This window comes from Embiotoca jacksoni, unplaced genomic scaffold (assembly GCF_022577435.1).
Source record: "Embiotoca jacksoni isolate LCO1_2020_lvr unplaced genomic scaffold, fEmbJac1.0.p SCAF_11, whole genome shotgun sequence".
Lineage (NCBI taxonomy): Eukaryota > Metazoa > Chordata > Actinopteri > Embiotocidae > Embiotoca > Embiotoca jacksoni.
Window position 1 is genome coordinate 4,795,264 of NW_027185241.1, and position 21,148 is coordinate 4,816,411.

A 21,148-nucleotide genomic window follows, 5' to 3' on the forward strand; every position below is an offset into this window, starting at 1 on the left:
TTCACTCACAAACAACTTGAGAGGTGTACAGCTGCTAGAATTCACAACTTCGATCTGGTAAAAATGTGAACCGATGAAGCTCAATCACACTGACTCAAATTAACACCACTATTTATAGAGGTGAGGAGGGATGGTGGAAGAATGGAGGGGCGAATCGAGAAAGATGCAGGGTAAAATCAAACAGGATCATAATTTCCGTCTACCGCCTCTTCAGCATTGCTGCTGGTCAGCTAATTGCCACCATTAATGTCGTGCAAGATGAAGGGCGGAGAAAATAGAATCAAAGAGCGAGAGACGGACATAGCGCGTATGATGAAGGCTTTTCTAACTGCGTGATGGAGGTACATGGAAGGGTGGCAGGCAATTTTGACATTGAAATAGAAGCTCTGGGCAAAACATACTCAGATGAAATATGAATGCCCTTGGTGTATGTGTGTGTGTGTGTGTGTGTGTGTGTGTGTGTGTGTGTGTAAGTATGTGTAGCCATGCTGGTAGCGCACAGGGGAAGCCTCAGCTCTATAATACATTAGTCTCTTTGGGGACTTGCCCTAATTAATGGCTTGACCTCCTAACGGGTAGCCCCCTTCTGTGAGTTAACATTTAGCAGTGCACCCTCCAGAGATGAACTTTGAAGTGCATTTAATAAAAGAAGTGACAGTGACATTAATGAGACAGTCGATAGAAGTACAGGGCTTCATTTTATTTCCCAACAATTTAAATTCTGATCTTATACATGTCTCAACTCAGCAGAGAAGAAATACAAAGCAACATAGAATTAATCCAAACCAAAAGAACATTTTAAACCAACAGAGATGCACACGCGCACATAAGATCCGATCCTGTTTCTGGTCAAAGGCGACTGCCTCCCACTGCAGACTATTCTGTCTTCATGTGTCACAAGTGCCGTGTGTGTGCGGGTATTTACACCGACAGTCCGCCTGTTTGGCTATTAACAACTGCAGGGGTGGATGTCACACCTGTTTTATCCATCAGCCAGTGTGTGTTTCAGAATCCGTCGAGGGGAAATTTGGTGAAAAGAAAAGTTCCCGTAGAGCTTCCTGGTTGTAACGTGTGAATGAAAAGGGAATCCGTGAATAGTGGTCACATTATTTAATGTATCTGTTTGTCCGTTAATCAGTGAGAGTGTTCGCTATCTTCACATCTCAGTCTCTTGTCCTCAGTTGGACTTGGACCAGATCTTCCCACTGCCACGCAGCCTGAACAAGAAACAACCATTAAAACAGTGAATTATTGCTTTTTTTCCCTTTTTTTTTTTTTTTTTTTAACTTAAATTATTTAATGACTCTCGTGTTAACTTTTAACATTACTGAGTTTATGTTAAAATATCTAACACTAATATTTAGTATTTTTGCATTTGAATTGATTGCGTAGATTTTTTTACTTCTGCAAATTAAAAAGTATTTTGGCAAAGAAGCTTTTTCTAATAATAACTGCTGCACTATCAGTCCCATCCTTTAAATAGCTTAATAAAAAAATGGTGTCAAAAACTCATTTTAATTCGAGCACTGAGGTTAAGCTATCCATCATTTGGATTTTAAAATAGTGAGTGGATCTTCATTTGAATGAAGTGCAGTGCTGAGTGATGGAAATTATAGGGCTCTATGTGCTTCAACAGAATATGACAGGCAGCCAGAAAGTAATCACTGCTTTCTGTTCAGCTGGAACAACATAAACAGTAGAAGAGCAAACCACCTCGTCTGATTGCTGGAGGGGGACGCGCTTCTTTCAGGAAGTGAGCTTGCAGGGCATTTGTATATGCAGTGACATTTTGCAATCCAGGACAGATGTGAAATTAGCCATCGGTAATTGGGCCGGATAGAAGAAGAACAGAGGAAGAGAGGCCCTGATAGCGGGGTTATAGTGCCTCTGCAAAACATTGATGTGCATCTGATAATAAAGCTACTTAATGCAGACACACGCACACACGTGTGCTCACACACCGACAAGCCACTTACACCGGCAGCTGTCTTTTTACTGTTTCGTGAAAAATAGAAACATAGTGGTTCTCTGCTGAATTAACTTTCGCTCTCTACAAGAACATCGGACTAATGGCTTTAATTTAGTGTTTGAAGTGGTCTTCACAATGCTATGGTTCAAAGTAGGGAAAATCGTATTTATACAGCACTGTTCAAAAATCACAAAGTGCTTTGCAGAACAAAAGGAGAAGCGGCAATCAAAGACATTTAATGGAAAAAACCTCCATATGCAGCTTTTTGTTTCAATTTGCGACGTGAGGGAATGAAATACATTTGTGGCTTGGAAAAAAAAAAGTCAACACAAACTTCATTTAAGAGTGCACCAACAATTTTCAATAAAACATCTTTTCAGTAAATTATTCTACATGGCCAAACATATTTTATGCATTCAATTTGAAAACGGAATGCAATTTCTATGCAAACTCCTGGTGCCTCCTTCTGTATAAAAAGTTTTAGTTTTCTCAGAGTACTTTGTTCAATATGTGGCTGCCTGCTGTGTGAAGCTACAAAACACAAAGGTGGTGACAGTACTCACCCTTTCACCTTTGAACTTTTTTTGCCTGGTTGCCGGGGTTCCTGAGAGGAGGCGGGGTCTCTTGGTTCGGCCGGCTGGTCTGCGTCCTGATTGGAGGCAGCTCCAGCGGGGGCGGGGCCTGATGACGGAGAGGCAGCGCTGGCCTTTAACGTTTTCTGTAGGTTTGAGACCTGGTGGAGAAGTGAAGAGATATTAAAAATTCAAGACAAGAGAGGAGGGACTCATCATTCAAATCTGTCTTAAAACAATAATAAGGTGGCCATATGAACACTGAAACAGGTTTTGCTTGCCGTAATTGTTCTTAGTCATTCTGGCCATTAATCCCTTCCAAAATCCGCTGTCACTGTTCTGTGTAAAGATATTTGAAGTGAGGCTTAAGCAGTCCGATTCAGTCAAATACAGTGTATATCTCCCAAGGTTACCGTGCATTTAGTACAAATCTGCCTTGTTGTATTTCTGCAGACAGACTGTAACCTTGCTGAGCTGCTCTCTTGCAAAGTGAGGGAATTTTATATGAAGAGGATTGTAACCTTGGAAGATGCCCACTTGATTTGTCTAACTCGACACAGTTGAAGTTATAAAACATCACCAGTGACTATACTGGTACCGATACTAATAATAGTGGGTTCTGTCAGTGTCTGTGTTTGATTGACAGCAGCTGTCGGGCTGCCGGAGTAGTGGTGGTGTTACACTGAGGGCCACAAGAGAAAAATAAACACACTTGCACTGTGGCTTCATGTCAGTCAAATAAATGGAAAACTTTGGGGCACCATCATGAGACCAATAAAGTAAACACTGGAGAAATGATTTACAGAGCAGATGCTGTCCTAAAAAAAACCTGTTTTATTTCAGTTGGACATTCAGAAGACTGCACACTTTGTGTCCAATCACCTACAAGGTACGTACATTAAAAAGGGACCTTGAAATGGACAGTATGAACACCACAATTAAAGCAAGCAGACACACTTGCTTTAGGGGGGAAATATGCAGTCAGGAGGAAACTAAAATACCACAAGATTCTCGGAGCAAAAAAAAACAAAAGAGAGATGTGGAAGAGTCACATTTACCGGATTTTCTGGAGGCAGAGAGAGCGAAGTGTCGACTAAAAGGACGAAAGACTAACCTCTGTTTCCACTTGGACTTTGACCTTTAGCTGGCTTTCTCTGTACTGGTTTGCCCTCGAGACCTGCTCCTCGATGCCACACAGCACCGCCTCACACCCTGTGCACCTGAGAGAGGAGAGTTGCGTGGAGGGAGGCAGTTAGGAAAGCAGGTAATTGAGACATAAATCTAAAATGTGTGCACAGACACACAAAGGGGATACTGACCACTCCTGCAGCGTGTTGATTATGTTTGGGAGCTCGTTGGGGCCGAGGTCACGACCCACGCTGCAGTCGACCTCCACCTGCTGGTTCCTCTGGTCCAGTTTGCCCTGGATGATGTCGCAGTAAACGGCCTCGATCAGCAGGTCTTCCAGCTCCCGCACATTCTTCAGCTCGAGCTGCTGCAGGAGCAGCGAGTACGGCAGGCACTGACGGGAAAGAAGACGTGAAGACACTTTAATCTTCGTACTCTCTCTTTTAAGTCTCGGTAAACAGGCAGCAAATTTGATTCCACTTTAAAGGTTTGATGAAAAATGACTAAAAATGTTACAGTGAAAATGCTCATTTGTCTAAATGTCACTGCCAGACGAAGATGAGAGGAGTCTGAAATTGAACAGTCCTTCACTGGGTAATTAGAGAGTTCAAGCTCACATGCAGAGAAAACAGTGACACATTAAGGAGAAAAACAGGGGGCAGGAGTGAAAGGGGCAATGTTAATGAAAAGTGAGATTAAGTTACAGAAAAAAAAGTGACAGTGCTGGTGAGAGTAATGAATCAATTATTTATCAGGAGTGGAGAAAGAAAAGGGCATCAGGAGAGGAGCAATGCAGTTGGAAAGTGCAAAGGAGAGATGCCTTAAGAAATAACATGACTTCATACTTTATCATGCACATGGAGGGGTGGCTATGAAATCTACAGCGGATTGAAGAGTACAAGTTGTGCTGGTACATTTTTCTTGAGAAACCTCAGGCTCGTCTGTTGTTTTACGTCTAATTTCGCTGATATGAATACAGCCACAAGCTTAAAATCACAGCCAACCTCACATAAACTTTAAAGAAAATGGATCATAAGCGTGAATTAAAAAGCAAAGCCATATTTAAAAGCAAAATTGTCCATATATCATTAATATCAGGGCCTGCTTTCTGAAGGCCTGCAGCAATGTGCTGGCTGCAGAAAATGTATTTTATATTCTTCAGATTAAAAAAAAAAAAAAATCAATACAACATTATAGTTCATCTGCACTTTTATGTAAAAACTGTAAGAACAAAATAATGGACCTGTACCTTGAGGTTAGAAGCCAAGCTGATGATGGACAGATGACGGAGTTTGTTTCTCTGTGCTGGGGTCAACTCTGGAAGAGAGGCTGCTCTCTCTGAAGCAGCAGACAGGAATATAAAATATAAGAGACAGAATAGGAAAAATATGTAAGTGTCACTTTGCTGCAGGTCGAATAGTCACATATAATCGAGGCACCACTTATTAATTTGAAGTATAATGTTACAGAACAATGCGAAGGTGAGTGTGGAGCTGTTTAAGCAGTCAGAGAACAGAGACGGGAGGAAGGAAGGAGGAAGTCCGTCTCCAGCGACCGTGTCTCCTACTGACTCGCTCCCCTGGTGACAGGACTCACACCCCGTGAGACGGCAGCTCTGACAGGTCCTCTAAGGGCTCCACGACACAGCTATGAAAGTAAATGTGCTCCCTGTCGGCATGACTCGAAAGGGAAGAATAAAGTAGGCTACATTCATTCTTTTTTTCCAGGGTATTGGTTGATATTCAGCACAAAATTAGACATAATTAGCATTCCATTTCTTGTTGAAGCTTTCAGATGAATTACACAAGAGAGAAACATTAAATAAAGTTTATTGTCATTTTGGGCCAGTGCTGCTGTGACACAGAGCGTCATTAGCCAATCAGAGGGCTCGATGAAAAGTTGCCTAAATAGAGGAAAGTAGTACTCCTCGTATTTTATCTGTGAATAACCTGCCTGCAGCGTCTCAGGCGGGCCTCTGTGTCAAGGTGCCTACCTTCGCAGCAAAGAAATACGCCTCATAATAACAGAGTTGCAGGGCCACCCTATTATTTATTTACATTGTGCTGCCACTTCTATACCTTTGTAGTCGCAGTAAGTTCCATAGGCAAAGAGGTTCAGGAGCTGGTAGACTGGTGCATGAGGGCCATTCTCCAGCTGTGGTTTGGAGGGAAGATGAAAGAGAAAAGGATGTGGAAAGATACAGTAAGTAATGAGACTCTCTACAGAAGAACGATGAAACTAAACTCTGTGAGTGAGCAACTCTGAGGAGAGGTCTCACTGAGTCAGCAGAAGTAAGAAACCTGAACGCTTACTATATATTCAAACAAAACCTACAGCATGTGGATTCATCTGCATTCATACGCGGCGTCCAAATCTGTCTCCGATGATCTTTAGAATGTTTTGTGATTAGATTTTGGATCCCCTGCTCGATATTCAAGTAACAGAGCAAATCAAATGCATTAACATTCCTGATGGCTAACTGCTCTATCATAGGACATTTTTATTCCATTTCAAACTGTTTCACCTGTCACCATAAACAGCCAGGGGAAAATAATAGGTCTATCAAATTTAAAAAAAAAATTTCCACCAGGGATGCAAATTTGGTGTCGCTGCAGCGTTTCATTTCAGCCAGGTGTTTACCAAGACTAAAAACATAAATGTGCTCGAGCCACAATTCATCTGACTTCTATCATTGTCACACTGATTTGACAAGTGTTGTGCATGTCTGGAAAGCAGAGAAGAGCAAAATTAAATGTTCTCTGCTGCTCAACCAGAAATACTGCTTGAAAAGAAAAGACTTTTGGAAATACGAGCATTTATTTGTTCTGCAAGACAAGAACAAGGCTGCATGTGAGGTAAAATTATAATAAGCCAATATCATCAGGCTAAAGTAATGATCAAAAATAGAACAAAAGTGAAATGGATATCCATGTGGGAGATTTTTGATCAAAAACATCCTTTGACTAAATAGATAACCACAGGGAGGTAGAGCTTTTTGTCATATTAAAAGTCTGTTGCACTGTTGCATATTTGACTAAGGTAACGTTAAACAGTATATTTTCAATTTGCTGCAATGTTTTTGACTTTGTCTGAACTGTTAAGAAATCTCTTTTTCTCTCCGTTTACCTCACCATCTCAACCTGGCTGGTTTCTCTATTCTTTATGTATGTGATAAAAACCCCGCTTTTCTCAAGACAATAAATTTCAGACACAGTGTCCTCGGCAATTTTCTGTTCTGCTGCCTGTCTTCCATTTTATCTGCACAAAACCTCTGTACGGTCCTTAAGTAAATAAGGACAAATGCAATTTGAGTGTTGAGCTCCTAAAAGGTCCTCAAATCCTCAGTAAGTATTCCCACTGGTCAGGCTTTTTCTCCATCCTTTCCGGGGCTATAATTAAGTAAAGGAACAATGGTTCTGCAAAAGCATACTCTCCTGTAACGGCAGCATCTCGCTTTCAAAACAGGGTATTAAATGTGTATTCTCATGAAATTTTGACATATCACATATGCAATATGTCATCCTGCCTGCGAAAAATCTCTCTCACCCCTGAATTCTATATATAGAGCGTGTTGATTGGGAGGCAAGTTGTGACTTTGATCGTTGGAGAACAAATGTACGGACATTTCGTCTTGCGTAGATGACAAATGTGGTTTCATGTGGTTAGAGTACACACTTGTACTGACGCTACACGAACAATGTGGTCACATGCATCATTGACTGAACACCCCCCCCCCCCCCCCCCCCCCCCCGCCGCCGCCCCCGAATGTGGTTTTGGTTGAGTAGATTGTCTTGGATACATGAACACCAGTAACATGAATCGATGACAATGGATTCTTTTGAAGTCAGCTCTGATACGATCTCAAATGACAGAGAGTGTGAAGGAGATTAAGTGCGATAGTGTGTTTACCTCTCTGACATTCGGCAGCTCCAAGATGTCAGAGAAAACATAGAGACCCGGGGTCTCCAGCAGAGAGCTGACAGCCTGGGCCAGTGCTGAGCCTGACAGAGACAGGAGCTGCTCCACCTCCATCTGATGCCGGGGGACACAGGTAACAGACACACAGCGGGTTAGATCAGAGTATTACAGAGACAGATGAGCAGCAAAGCAAGTATGATAAGAATAAAGAAAGTAACCTCTCTTATAGCCTTAGCTCTAATGCTTTGTTAATGCCGTCAAGAGACGTCGAGTCAAAATCTTCCAAAAATACTGTAATAAGGATCCCAACGCCCCATTAATGAAGACTAGGACATCACAGCATCTACATATTATCATGTCCTTTGAAACAGTCTGGCCACTTACTGCCCGTTGAAAAGACATCTATATAAACGAACAATATTCCCTCTCATCTAACGTCGAACTGACAAGTACCCTTGACCAAAACACTTAACCCTCAAACTACCTGGAGAGCTACTCAGATCGTGGAAGAGTAGCTGCACTGGGTAGCACCAATATGGGCAAAAAGTGTAATGAATGCAGAGCAGGGCATGTATATTCATCAACCCATTCCCTGCATAGAAACACGATGCTAATGCACTTTGGGCTGAGGGCAACACCAGAATAATTAGCTACGTAGTCACATGAATCTGCTGTGCCGCAAGCAGATATTTAGAATTTAGAAAGTCCGTGCCAGAAAATAAACAAACAAATAAAGGTTTTCTGTACATTGTCCTTTTATCCTTTAAAATAATAAAGCTGATTGTCAGTTTGAGCTTACTTCCTTCCAATTCAAAAGTGCCTGAGCTGACAAACATCCCAATGTGAGGACTTGTTCTATTGACTTTGATGGGATATTTTAAGATCCTGATCCCAGTAGACACATCCTGCGACACAAGGGAAGTAAGTATTACAGATGCATGATAAAAAATTATTGCCGTTGCATCAGACTGGGTTCATTACCTGAGGCCACTTCCTAAAATTAATGCAACAGAGAGTCTGGATACCCACTGCTGTGCTAATACTCGTCTGACTGCTTCGTATTCATCTCAGCCAGTGCTGATGGTACATATATATTGTACCACCATAAATCTGATGCATTTAGATGTGCGCATGCACGTCGTCTTCCATATGTTGTCCCACTGGACCACCATTACGGCGGTCTGAAAAGTTTATTCCCAGGCAAGCTGAGCAGATGAGCAAACATGTGTTGCAACCAAACAAACTAAGCGGCAGTGTTTTAGAAACAGTGGCTCTTATAATTTCAGGTTTTCTTATAAATCAAAACAAGCTCTAAATCTGAGGCTGGATTGGATCCACCTACATGTTTCTACTGAATTAAAAAAAAAAAAAAAAGGCCAAAACTGGCAGCATATTAGTGAGAGATGGCACAAGGAATTTGTGGACCTGCTCAATATGCAAGATGCAGCTGTTCAGATCCATAATATTGATGCATGAAAATAAATAAAACAGGAATAATACTAACACAGAATTAATTATAATTCCAAACTGCAAAAAGAATAGTTGTTCATTATGTTTTAATAATGACTTTAGATAATGACTACATTATTGTTCTACCATCTTCTCATTCATGTTGACAATTACCATCATTCAATTTGTATTGTGTATTAATGTCTACGTAGCTTTAACAAAAATAATTGGTATAAAAAAACTACTATTGTTCCAGTACCTTGTGTTGTCTTCTGTATGGTACAACAGGCACCACAAGCCCAAAACCACAAAGCTCAAACATTTTACATTTGTTTTGCTATGTTTATTGTTTCTTATTTTTACAAGAAGCTTTAGATTCACATCAGAGAATAAAACTGAATAAAACAATATATTAAATAAAAAATAAAAAAGGTACGAGCAACTAGATGGAACACAGAATTGGATTTGGCAGTCGTAAGCTTTCACTGCTGTATATTATTCCCTGAACTCACTGAACAGCACTCTCTTCGACAGACTCTCAACTCTAATAAGGAGTGGTTCGTTCACATATCTCCTCTGTAACCCTTTTCAACTAAACTGTACTCTGAAGATTAAAGATCAGACTCTGAATATCACTCCAAATCACTTGTAAGACTTGCATTTTTTTTTTGACACTGAACAAGGTCAGATCCCTAACAGTATTTGAAACGAGTCTGAATATTTCACTCAGTAAAAAGCCTCATATAGCCTCAATGAAAAGTTGAACCAAGTGAATCCAGAATATAAACTTAATCAGCCACAACATGAAAAACCACCTTCCTAATGTTATGTAGGTCCCACTTGTGCCGCCAAAACAGCTGTAACCCATTGAGGCATGGACTCCACAAAACTTCTGCGGGTGTGCTGTGGTGTCAGGCACCAAGACATTAGCAGCCGATCCTTCAAGTCTTGTAAGTTGTGAGGCGGAGCCTCCATGGATCGTACTTCTCTCTCCAGATGCTCGATCATACTAACATCTGGGCAATTTGGAGGGCATGTCAACTCTTGAACTATTTGTCATGGTCCTCAAACCATTTTTGACCAATTTTTGTGCACAAGATGTTTTTAGGTAGGTGGTATGTGTCAAAGTAAAATACTAATAAATGCCCAGAGCCAATGTTTCTGGTCAAGAGCATTGACCAGAGCATCACACTACCTCTTCCGGCAAGTCTTCATTCCACAGTGCATCCTGTAGCCATCTCTCACCCAGGTAAACAATGCACCCGTCTGTCCACATGACGTGATTGATCAGACCAGGCCAGCTTCCACTGCTCTATGGTCCACTTCTAACAGTCACATACACATTGTGGGCACTTCTAGCAGTGGACAGGGGTCAGCATGGGCACTCTGAGCAGCTTGCACGTACACAACCTCATACTCAGCAAGCTGGGATGCCCTGTGTGTTCTCACATCTTTCTATCAAAGTCAACATTAAGATTTTCAGCAGATTGTGCTACAGTTCCTCTTCTGTGGGATCAGACCACCAGGGCCAGCGTTCTCTCTTTACATGCATCAATGAGCCTTGGGCAGCCATGAACCCGTTGCTGGTTCACCGGTTGTTCTTCCTTGGACCACTTTTGGTTACTACTAACCACTGTACACCTGGGACAGCCCACAAGACCGACCGTTTTGGAGATGCTCTGACCCAGGTTGACTTTTGTCAGACGCTTACTCAAGCCAATGTTTCCTGTTTCTAAAATATCAACTTCAAGAATTAACTGTTCAGTTGCTGCCTAATATACGACACCCCTTGACAGGTGCTGTGTAATGACATAATAATGTTTCACTTCATCTGTCATTGCTATTAATGTTGTGGATGAATAGTGTAAGTGATTATTTAAATAAACTTAAAGCTACTTAAGGTGAAACAAAATAGTAAAGATGTATGTTAAGAGGTTAGGCAGGGGTAATAAAGTTATTACAAAGTTCCAGTAAAGTGAATAAACTACTCAAAGTGTTGCAAGACCCCTATTTTTTTTTTTTTTTTTGGAAGATCATGGCTGCTTTGACTTTATATCTTCTCTCTCCCGCAGTTTGTGCTATTTCCTCTCTGTCCTCTTTCTTCTTGTACCTTTCTTATACATCTCTGACTCCAGAGCTGCAAGTTTGTTATTTCACTTTTCTGTGCACTGAAAGTTGACTACTTGTACTAATCATTTCAGCACGTACCGACATTACAATAACGGTACTTAAAGTAAGTGTCTTTTCTTCTCGTCTGACTCAAAGTTTTCATTTTAAGTCAATTTCTACATTGTAAAAAGTTGTGACTAACAACGTCACTAAAAATACGTTAATTTAGAGCAACATACAGTACATGTAGCCACTATACTTTTAGCTTAGGTGTACTGTTTCAAGAGTTCACCATTAATATTACATAAAATTGAAAAAGTATGCAACCAAAATATAAAGTAGCATTTTAAGAAACTTAACTGGTCATGGATTAAAGTAAGTAGTTAAAGTCAGACTCACTCAGCTCAACTCCCCGATTATGTACGTTAGCTGCAATGCTAAGTCACCGGGGTAAATACATTAAAAGCTAATGACCGTATCTGCCAACGACACATTATTGCAAAAGATGAATGAAGCTCTAACCGTACAAAACACATGTATTCAGGTGCTATGCTGATTTAAACTGACAGATCTCGTTGACATTGTTGTTATTGTTGAAGCTCAGCGTGTCATGCTAGCTCAGTTGCTAACGGCTAAACAACCGCAAGGCTTCACTTAACCGTTGGTGTTAGGCCTCAGTTAATTTTAAGCCTTTTTAGACATTTAAATAATACCGTAATGCTAAATAAACAACCGTGAAATAAGAAATGCACGTGAATGTTTCAACAAAAGTGGTAAATTACGTCTGTGCGTGTTAAATTCACCTTGTTGTGTTGGTTTCTGGCAGATAGCCTCCCTGTCGATTGTTCAGTTCCGCTCTCAGCACACGTACGACAACAAAGCAACGTCATCTCTGATTGGACAGCAGAGTGAAGTGGGCGGGACAAGAACCGCGGTCAATCAGCAGTAGCAGTGGATCAGAGAGAACAGCGGTATCTAGCGGCGAACCTGTATACTCCATCTTACTGGACAGTGGTTCCCAACCTTTGGCTCAAGACCCACTGCGAGATCCTAAAATATATCTGAGCGGTCATTATATGATTTCAGCGATGACTTTTCATCTATCCAGATTTTTTGAACAGTATCACCTGGTGATTGGTTCAATACAAGCTCTGAGCGGATGCATTAAAGAAATCTGTGTTTAGATGTTTCCAATTAAAGATACAACTGAAATAAATGGTTTTAGAGCCAAAGAAGTCAGGGTTCTGTCTCCATTATTAAAATTAAAGACCACAAATCAGTCCAGAAATCTTGGTATCATTCAAAATAAACAATCCAAGAAGGCACAATCACTCTTTGGTTGAGATCTCACAATTCATACAATAAGGCTACATGTTGTGACAAGGGGTCAAAGACCTTGCTTTATTTGAAGACTTACAAGCAAAAAAAGAGAAGGTTGGAATCAGTTATTTCAGTTTGGTTAGGATCTATTTGCAGGTCTCCAAATCTCCAAAAGATTAACAGAAGAGACATGATTATGCCCAAAGTTATGTGACTCAGTGACACCATTCATGGTTATTTTACTGAAATAAAAGACTTGCGTCTAAAGTCAGCATAAAATTAATTCTTAACAATAGTAATTTGGATGAAATATCTAAAATTAGATAAATAATATGCTAATTCAGCATGGATGACAAAAATAATCACTTGATGTCACTGTCAATCATTGTGTTGAATTAAAACAAAATATTTCCAGTCTTAGCTAAATTCCTGGTGAACTGTTTTTACCACCTGACTGGTGGCTATCTGGCTCGGGACCTCAATGATGCTTGTATTTGGGACAGAGAGCAGGAAAGTGTGATAGATCGGCTTAGCTAAATAGAACAACCAAGAACATTTCCGATAAATGTGGAAAAACAAGTTTGTTTGCTTGATGGATGGATGGATGGATGGATGGATGGATGAATGAATGAATGAATGAATGAATGAATGAATGAATGGAACAGCTGATCCAGAAGTTTTAATCAAATCCACTGATAGTCTTGGCTGTTTAGCTTCTTTTTCCTGACATTCTTGAAATAATCCCCCCCTACCTCCCCCTACACACACACACACACACACACACACACACACACACACACACACACACACACACACACTTTTGAATGACATTGACATCATGCATTTCCCTGCATCTAACCCAAAAAACATAATCTCAAATTAACTTTTAACCCGTGATGACACAAAATGTCCCCAAAATGTATTCATTCACTGTCAAAAACTCCAAACACACACACATTCTTATTATATGAGGTCAATTCTTCAGTTGCTATAGTTATAGCTGCTGTGCCACTGTAAACCAAACCCTCATCTGTAACACTATATCCCAGTGTGTGATTTTTCTAATGTAATATAATTAAAAATACTTTTGCAGCTGCAATTATTTTTTACAATAACGATGGCTCTGTTATATTCAGACATCCCAGAAAGCTGTCATAGTGTGCGAGCATGTACAATACCTGGACCCTGAAACTGAAGGAGCTAAATGGACTGCAGCCACCATGTGATTAATTAGACCTTTGCTTTTCCCACTGTGACATGTCAAACTGTCCTCCATGGAAAAAAGGACCATTGCATGAGGTTAATGAAGCCATGTACACCCATAACAAGGGGTAACAAAGCTCAAAGGGGAGTCACTCGAAATATCAGTCAAGCACAGTATGTACAGACCCACAAAGTTTGGACTCATGAGGTGTGGGTGTATCTCAGGTGTAAAGAGCCTGTAATATTCCAGTGTTTACACATATAATTGACAAAAACAAACCTCTAAAACCATCAAATTATGGACCATTTACAGATTACTTACACTTTTGTGTTTTATTTACTTGTTTGTTTGCATAGATTTGTTTTTTGTTAAATGATGCCAAATGATGGCTAAATTTAATTTAGCTGCTTCAGTTTCTTCATCGTCTTATTATGCAGACTAGCTCACTGTAACATTGCTGTGGTTTACTGCGACACTTGAACAAAAGGAAGCCATTGTTAATGTTATTAGCAACACTTGCTGTGACAAAGTCCTCTGGTGCCCTTAACTTAAATCTAACTTCAAAACTTAAATCATGCCTTTGCAGAAGTAGAGAAGAAGACCAGATAAAGTGACCTTGCCTTGCAAAGATGTGTGTGTGTGTGTGTGAGTGTGTGTGTGTGTGTGTATGTGTGCTACACACACACACACACACTCACACACACATGTCTCAAGTCTTCCTCTCCTGTGGACAGCATGCAGTAACCGACCCAATTAAGGGGAATGAGCAACACCTGTGCCGGTCAGCAGGGCAAAGCAGAGAGTGTTCATTTCTGTCAAAGACCTTTGCTGATAGGTTGTGTTCAGTTCAGACACACACAGACAGATACACACACACACACACACACACACACACACACACACACACACACACACACACACACACTATTGTACATGCTGTTCAATGATGTAGTGTGCCATTTGGTAAGATGACTACCCATCTCTTCACAGCTGTCCCTTCCCTTCAGCCAGTCCAGCTTGTCACTGCTGGAATAGCAGTGATTCTCGACATGGAGCCAACCCTCAGGACACTCTCTGCACTGCTTAACTGTTAATGAGAGAGGGAGAGCAAGATAAAAGGAGGAGGGGCACAATAAATCAAACACAGCAGGAAATGAAGATCATGTACATGTTTGATCTACTTTGTCACCCACATTTGAACAGCTAACAGGGTGGATGGGCAAGTAGGTAGGTAGGTGGATAGGTGGGTAGGTGGGTGGTTAGGTAGGTAGGTAGGTTGTTGTGTATGTGTGTGGCTGGGTTGGTTAAAAAGGAAGGGACATTTTACCTGATAATAGTACTTCATAAAATAGTCCGTTATTCAAATTATTTCTGAAGGGAACTGTGAATATTTGTATCTAAGTGTTAACCAAAGGCAACTGGACTTGCATGAGTTTCTTGAAGATGTTTCACTCTCATCCAAAAGGCTTCTTCAGTTCGGATGAGAGGTGAAATGTTGACAAGAACTTCAAGCAAGTCCAGTTGTATTTGGATAACACTTAGACACATAACACATAACACATGACCTGGACGACTGAGAATCTTCACGGACATGTGTGGCAAATTTTATTACAATCTATCCTACAGCCCAGTGGTTGAGATAAATGTCAACCTCACAGTGGAGCTGGAGAAAGGGTTAGAGAATCATTCAAGTTATTAGAATTCATCCTGTGGGGATCATGAACTGTGCAGATTTTCATTACATTTCAGTTATTTGAATAAAGTATTTAACAATGTACATTTTTGACCCAAAGAGGATGCTAAATGAAAAGTTGAGTGATCACCAAAGTCATTACAGTTTACTGAAGACAACATGAATGTTGTACCAAATTTGATAGGAATCCATGTAATAGTTGTAAAAACATGATGTCAACCTGCTGGTACAAAAGAGAAATAAGAGAAAACTTCAAGGGATCATCAAAGTCAGTAGGATAGATCGTCTGGAGACCATGAATGAAAATTTCCAAATCTTGTCCAATATTTATTGAGATGTTATTTGGACCATTCTATTGTCATCCAGCAAAGTGTGAAAGACAACAAATGTACTTTTCAAACTCCTAAGTTTTCTCATTTGCCACTAAATGTCTTCCTCTTTAAACATATGATGCCCCTCTGTCTCTGAATCTCTGTAAGGTTTTATTGCTGCTCTCGCAGGAATAATTGTGTTTATAGGAGATCCCTCGCGGCCGCAAGAAATGATAGTTTACAATGTGGTTTTATTGCCAGATATTTCTCCACATTTGCGTTTCCTCTGCCAATTCCTCTTTGCCTTCTAAAACATAAAAAATATATTTCTGTAATGCTATCTAAGAAGACTAATTGATGTAATATAAGTGTCATAAATACTGACAATGAACACACTGTGTAGTCACTTGGCTTCCATTAAGATGTAAAAGGATAATGATTCCATTCAGATACAAACAATATCTCAGAATTAAAACTGCAAGCAGTGATGTACGGGCCCTCGCACTCCCGCGCGCCGCCGCCCCAAAGCCATCTCCCCGACATGCATCCCCGCTTAAAGGTGCTATTTTTGTCTCGTTTCCTGTCTCCAGCAGGGGGCGCTGGCGAGCCGTTTGGCCACGCCACATCTCACGTCTCACCAAGCCGGATGCATGTGACACCTTTCGTGAGGTTTCAAGCATCCTTTGATCTTAAACATCAACTTCCTGTGTCACGGTGAGACATCCAACTTTGCCGCATCGTCACGGCGACGCCCATTGACAAAAGTCCAACGAATGTCTCAATATATCATCAAATACATGTTTAGGTTAGTGTGACCCGAGTTTACGTTCGCGTGATCAACCAGCTCGACGAATATGAAAGTATGAAAAGTGTCATTTCCAGTGTCATTTCTATGAGCGAATATTATCACAAAAGGGTCTTCAGGGCGGGGCTGTTACAAAGTAACAAAAAATAACGCAAAGTAACGAGTAACGCAAAGTAACAAAAGTAACTCAAAGGATGTTTCCTTGTGTTACCTGTGCAGGTGTGTTTTAAAGCTGAATATCATGTTTTATATTTGTACACTGAGAGCGCATCACACTCCTGGTTTTATACACCTTAGTTTGAACTGTGACTTCTGGTGCTGACTCGTCGATGACTGTCGTCATTCAACCCATAATCCACCTGAAAATCTACCTGCAGCATTACAGGAAGGATTTTAACTGACTTCCTGTGTTCCTTTACATCCTGTGCTCTTATATGACTTGTATGACTTTTTTGTGATTTTTTGGGACGAAGAAAAAGTCATACTATAGTATGACGTCGTGGACGAAACACTACGGCATGACTTTTTCTTCATATTTTAGACAACATACTAAAGTATTAAGTATTTTAAATTTTTTGGGCCGACTTTACATTCATGTGATCAACCAGCTTGACGTAGAACGCGAAAGTATGAAAAGTGTCATTTCCAGTGGCCAACAGGGGGCGCTATGACTATGAGCGAATATTACCACACAGGGGTCTTCAGGGCGGGGCTGTTATCATACCTGTGATGTTTGAAGAAGGTCGGTCCGCGTACATAAGATTGAAAGCAACTCGTAGTTTCATGGTGAGACGCTCAAAATGGCCGCCTCTTACGGGCACACTTATCGACGAAAACGAATTATTTTGATAACTTTTAATCCCAATTCCATAGAACCTAAATTCAAGTCGGGGCGACAAAATCCCTCGGAGGAGTTCGACAAAGTAATACGTGTCAGAATTGCCCAAAATGGCGACTAAATTCAAAATGGTGGACTTCCTGTCGAGTTGACGTAACAGTGCACTGTAACTTTTTTGTGCCTAGGTGTGATACACGTGTCCACCGGATTTGGTGAATTTAGGTAAACGCGGCCGCCGCGGCATCTCTTTAGGGGGCGCTCTCGAGCCGTTTGGCCGCGCCCACTCGCGACTCCACTAGAATGTGACATTTTTCGCCGGGAGACATTATGTGCATCCACTTTCATGAGTTTTTGAATATGATAAAGCGTCCAAAAAGGCAAATCACTTTACGTAAGAAAAAGAACGTCCAACGACGAACGACCAACATCTTTACGAAAAACAATGCTCGGTGCTCGGGCCCTAATAAGTTTTAAACTTGAAGATTTATTGCCACTGTTCAAGTTCTGAGGAACTGAAAGTTAAGACACTTTACTGTAAGCTGAAAATTTTACTGTGGTTAGTAAATCTTGATAAAACTAATGACATCATTATCATTTCCCAGGAAGATATCTTGGTGTCAAAACACAGGTGCAGGTGCTTCTGTGAGGTTAAATGTGGCTGACGTGATTTTAACCACTGCTAGAACGCATCCAGATGGTTCTAAAATTAAGAGAGTGGGTGTGGCCAAATGGCTCGCTAGCGCCCCCTACACAGATGCCCCGGCGGCTACATTTACGTACATGCACGAAAATCGGTGGACATGTGTACCACACCTAGACGTACAAAAAAGTTGCATTGCATCATTACGTCAACTCAACAGGAAGTCTGCCATTTTGAATTTAATCGCCATTTTTGGCGATTCGCACATGTACTTTAACGAACTCCTCCTAGAGATTTTGTCGGACCGACTTGAAATTTTTTCTGTGCACTCTTAACATGTTTGGGATTAAAAATTGTTAAAAATATTTCAGTTTCGTCGATAGGTGTGCCCGTGGCGTGGCGGCCATTTTAAGCGTCTCGCCATGAAACTAGAAGTTGCTCTAAATCTTATGTATCATGGACCGACCTTCTCCAAACGTTACAAGTATGATAACAGTCCGGCCCTGAAGACACCTGTTTGGTAATATTCACTGGTAGTCATAGCGCCCCTTGGTGGCAACTGGAAATTACACTTTTCATAATTTCACATGCTACGTCGAGGTGGTTGATTACATGAACCTAAAGTTGGGTCAGAATAGCCTAAACATGTGGTTGATGATATATTGAGAATTTCGAATTTCGTTTCACTTGTGAAAGGGCGTCGCCACCAATCTTCCCAGGAGTTAGACAGCATTGTGACAAATCTTTGGCTCACTGCAACCTATAACTCCACAAATATTCATTCAAATGTGACCAAAATTGCAGTAGACATTCTTTGGATAGTAAATATACGTGTTTTCAAGGGGGTCTGCAGTGATATTAAATATCTTCCTGTAATATGTAGTGTATGCAAAACTTTTTCAATTTCTCCAAACGTTTAAACATCACTAAAAGTTGAATCACCATCAACAGGCCAAGGTGGAATCTGAACCATTAATAGCAACCTTGGTGAAGTAGAATCTTTTACCTGTTGAGTCACTGGACGCTCTGAGTGAACTCTGTGAAACACTTTTTCCTGCCGCGACTCATCCTCTGGCGCCGAAGATAGTCCAGCGGTCTAGGACACCGACGCCGGGCTGGAAAAGACCTCATGAAGACACGGGTTCCAGCCCTGCTCATGTATCACACAGGTCATGGTTTACGGAGGGCGAGTCCTCTCAATAAGCCCCATGGTTCACGGAGAGGGAATCCCTGTAAGGGTAAGCCACACAGGTTGGGGTTTGTATGTGCAGTCATTGTCAAAAACAATACAAAACTCAAAAAACTCAAAAAAATAAAAGGGTATATAGTATAGCCAGGGCGATGTGGCTGAGCTCGATGGTTGACACAGGAAGTTGATGTTTAAGGTCAAACGATGCTCCAAACCTCATGAAACTTGTCAGGCACCAACTTTCATGAGTTTTCGAAGATGTTTAAGCCGCCAAAAAAAATGTATTTTTTAAAAAAAAAAGAAGAATAAGGAACGAGATCGAGAAAAAAAAATTAAAACTGCAAGCGGGAATATGCCGACCCTTGCGTGCTGCACGTCGGGGAGCCGGCGGCCCCGACCCGCTGGATCCCCAACATGCAGCGTGCGAGGGCCCGCATATCACTGCTTGCAGTTTTAATTGTTCTTTTTATTTTCCTTCTCACATCATTTTAAGATATGAAAATATTGTACTCAGTAGCTTCTGTGTATGTGTGTGTGTGTGTGTGTGTGTGTGTTTGTGTGGTGGTAATAGATCAAGCCATACAGCCCCAGTGGTGTTTGTCTTAAATGAGTGTCCTCACAAGAACATTATCAGGCTGAGCTGCCAGAGATTGTTGGCCCTGCAGGAGAAATATTTCACTATTATGGACTTTTGTGCTTTTTCTATTACATGACCCTCACTGGACTGGAGAGAGCGCTTTGTCTTTTTTATTGCCAATTATAGGTGTCCAAACGCGCAGTGAGCTGAAATAAAGACAGAATAATCAGCGTGGAGTAGTGTGAGACTTGCAGAGGGACAGACAGGCACATCTATACTGTGCTGTGCAAAAGTTTTAGGCATTTTAGAAGTTAAGCTTCTTATTCATCACACAGTACCATCAGGGAGGCATCCATCCATCCATTATGTATACCCGCTTCATCCTGAACAGGGTCATGGGGGGGCTGGAGCCTATCCCAGCTCACACTGGGCAAAGGCAGGGTACACCCTGGACAGTTTTTTTTTTGTAGAATCACCAATTAACCTGAGATGCATGTTTTTGGATGGTGGGAGGAAGCTGGAGTACCTGGAGAGAACCCACACAGGCACAGGGAGAACATGCAAACGGCGTACAGAAAGGCCCGGAATCAAACCTGGAACCTTTTTCGCTGTGAGGCTAACCACTGCACCACTGTGCCGCCCAGGGAGGCATCAGATGGGTTTCATATTCAGTCTGCAGGAAGACAACGACCCAAAACATGAAGCTTGATTCATCAAGTACTAACTTTAGCCACAACAACAAGAAGTCCTGCAGCAGATGGTGAGTCCTGATCTCAACATCATGAAGTCACTCTGAGATTACATGAAGAGACACAAAACATCCACAGAAGAACTGTGTTAAAATCTCCAACCTGCCTGCTCAGTATAAAAACTGTGTATAAATGAGCCTAAGCCATCCCTGAGTTATGCTGCTGCAGGCCTATAGGCTGCTGGGGGACCGCCCATGATGCAGAGAACCTCTCCTCTACTCTCATTTTCCCGTTCCATGCATTTATATGCCACAATTGCATCTCATTAACTTTGTGTTGTCTCCCTCCTGTAGTTTGTGGTTTTTCTTCTCTGCATCTTTCTGCAAGCATTTGTGTCTCTGTTGGACCTGCATGTGTCCCCACTGACCTGCCCACTGTTTATTGTTGGTAGTCTCTCTATGCTGTTCTTTTCTGTCTCCGCTCTCCTCTGGGCAGATGGTCGCCGTCCTCTGAGTCTGGTTCTCTCAGAGTTTTTTTTCCTGTTAGCTGAATTAAACAATGACATTTATTTTCTGTCAGGTGCCTTGAATTGATAAGTCATACAGTGTCCCATAAACGTGGTTCAGATATGGCCAGAGTCTAGACAATCTCCTCTACACAGTTATGAAAAGATATCTTTACTGCAAGCATTTACACAGTGAGATACAGGTAAAAACATAACAATTTCAAAAGAAAAA

The 21,148-nt window shown here is 41.3% G+C and overlaps 2 protein-coding genes across 2 annotated transcripts in view; both read right to left on the bottom strand.

The window, feature by feature from the left end:
* Window positions 1-670: 670 nt before the first annotated feature.
* cops7a (COP9 constitutive photomorphogenic homolog subunit 7A) lies at window positions 671-12,013 on the bottom strand. Its single transcript, XM_069142449.1, has 8 exons — window positions 11,949-12,013; window positions 7,579-7,701; window positions 5,748-5,823; window positions 4,919-5,007; window positions 3,861-4,063; window positions 3,656-3,761; window positions 2,533-2,702; window positions 671-1,217 (listed from the first exon to the last, which is right to left on the bottom strand). Exons 2-8 carry the CDS (start codon window positions 7,699-7,701, stop codon window positions 1,178-1,180), a joined length of 807 nt encoding a protein of 268 aa, XP_068998550.1. The 5' UTR covers window positions 11,949-12,013; the 3' UTR covers window positions 671-1,177.
* cldc1 (C-type lectin domain containing 1) overlaps window positions 10,551-21,148 on the bottom strand; it is a 13,633-nt gene continuing 3,035 nt past the window's right edge. Inside the window, 3 exon segments of the mRNA XM_069138426.1 lie at window positions 10,551-10,677; window positions 14,603-14,756; window positions 18,125-18,129. Of these exon segments, the coding sequence (XP_068994527.1) occupies window positions 10,551-10,677; window positions 14,603-14,756; window positions 18,125-18,129 (286 nt within the window).

Excerpts from the sequence above, each read along its gene's own strand:
- cops7a (XM_069142449.1), bottom strand. The coding sequence starts at position 7,701 with ATGGAGGTGGAGCAGCTCCTGTCTCTGTCAGGCTCAGCACTGGCCCAG. Across the intron at positions 5,824-7,578 it reads AGCTGCCGAATGTCAGAGAG|CTGGAGAATGGCCCTCATGC; the intron begins GTAAACACACTA and ends TCCAAACCACAG. Across the intron at positions 3,762-3,860 it reads ATCAACACGCTGCAGGAGTG|GTGCACAGGGTGTGAGGCGG; the intron begins GTCAGTATCCCC and ends CTCCTCTCTCAG.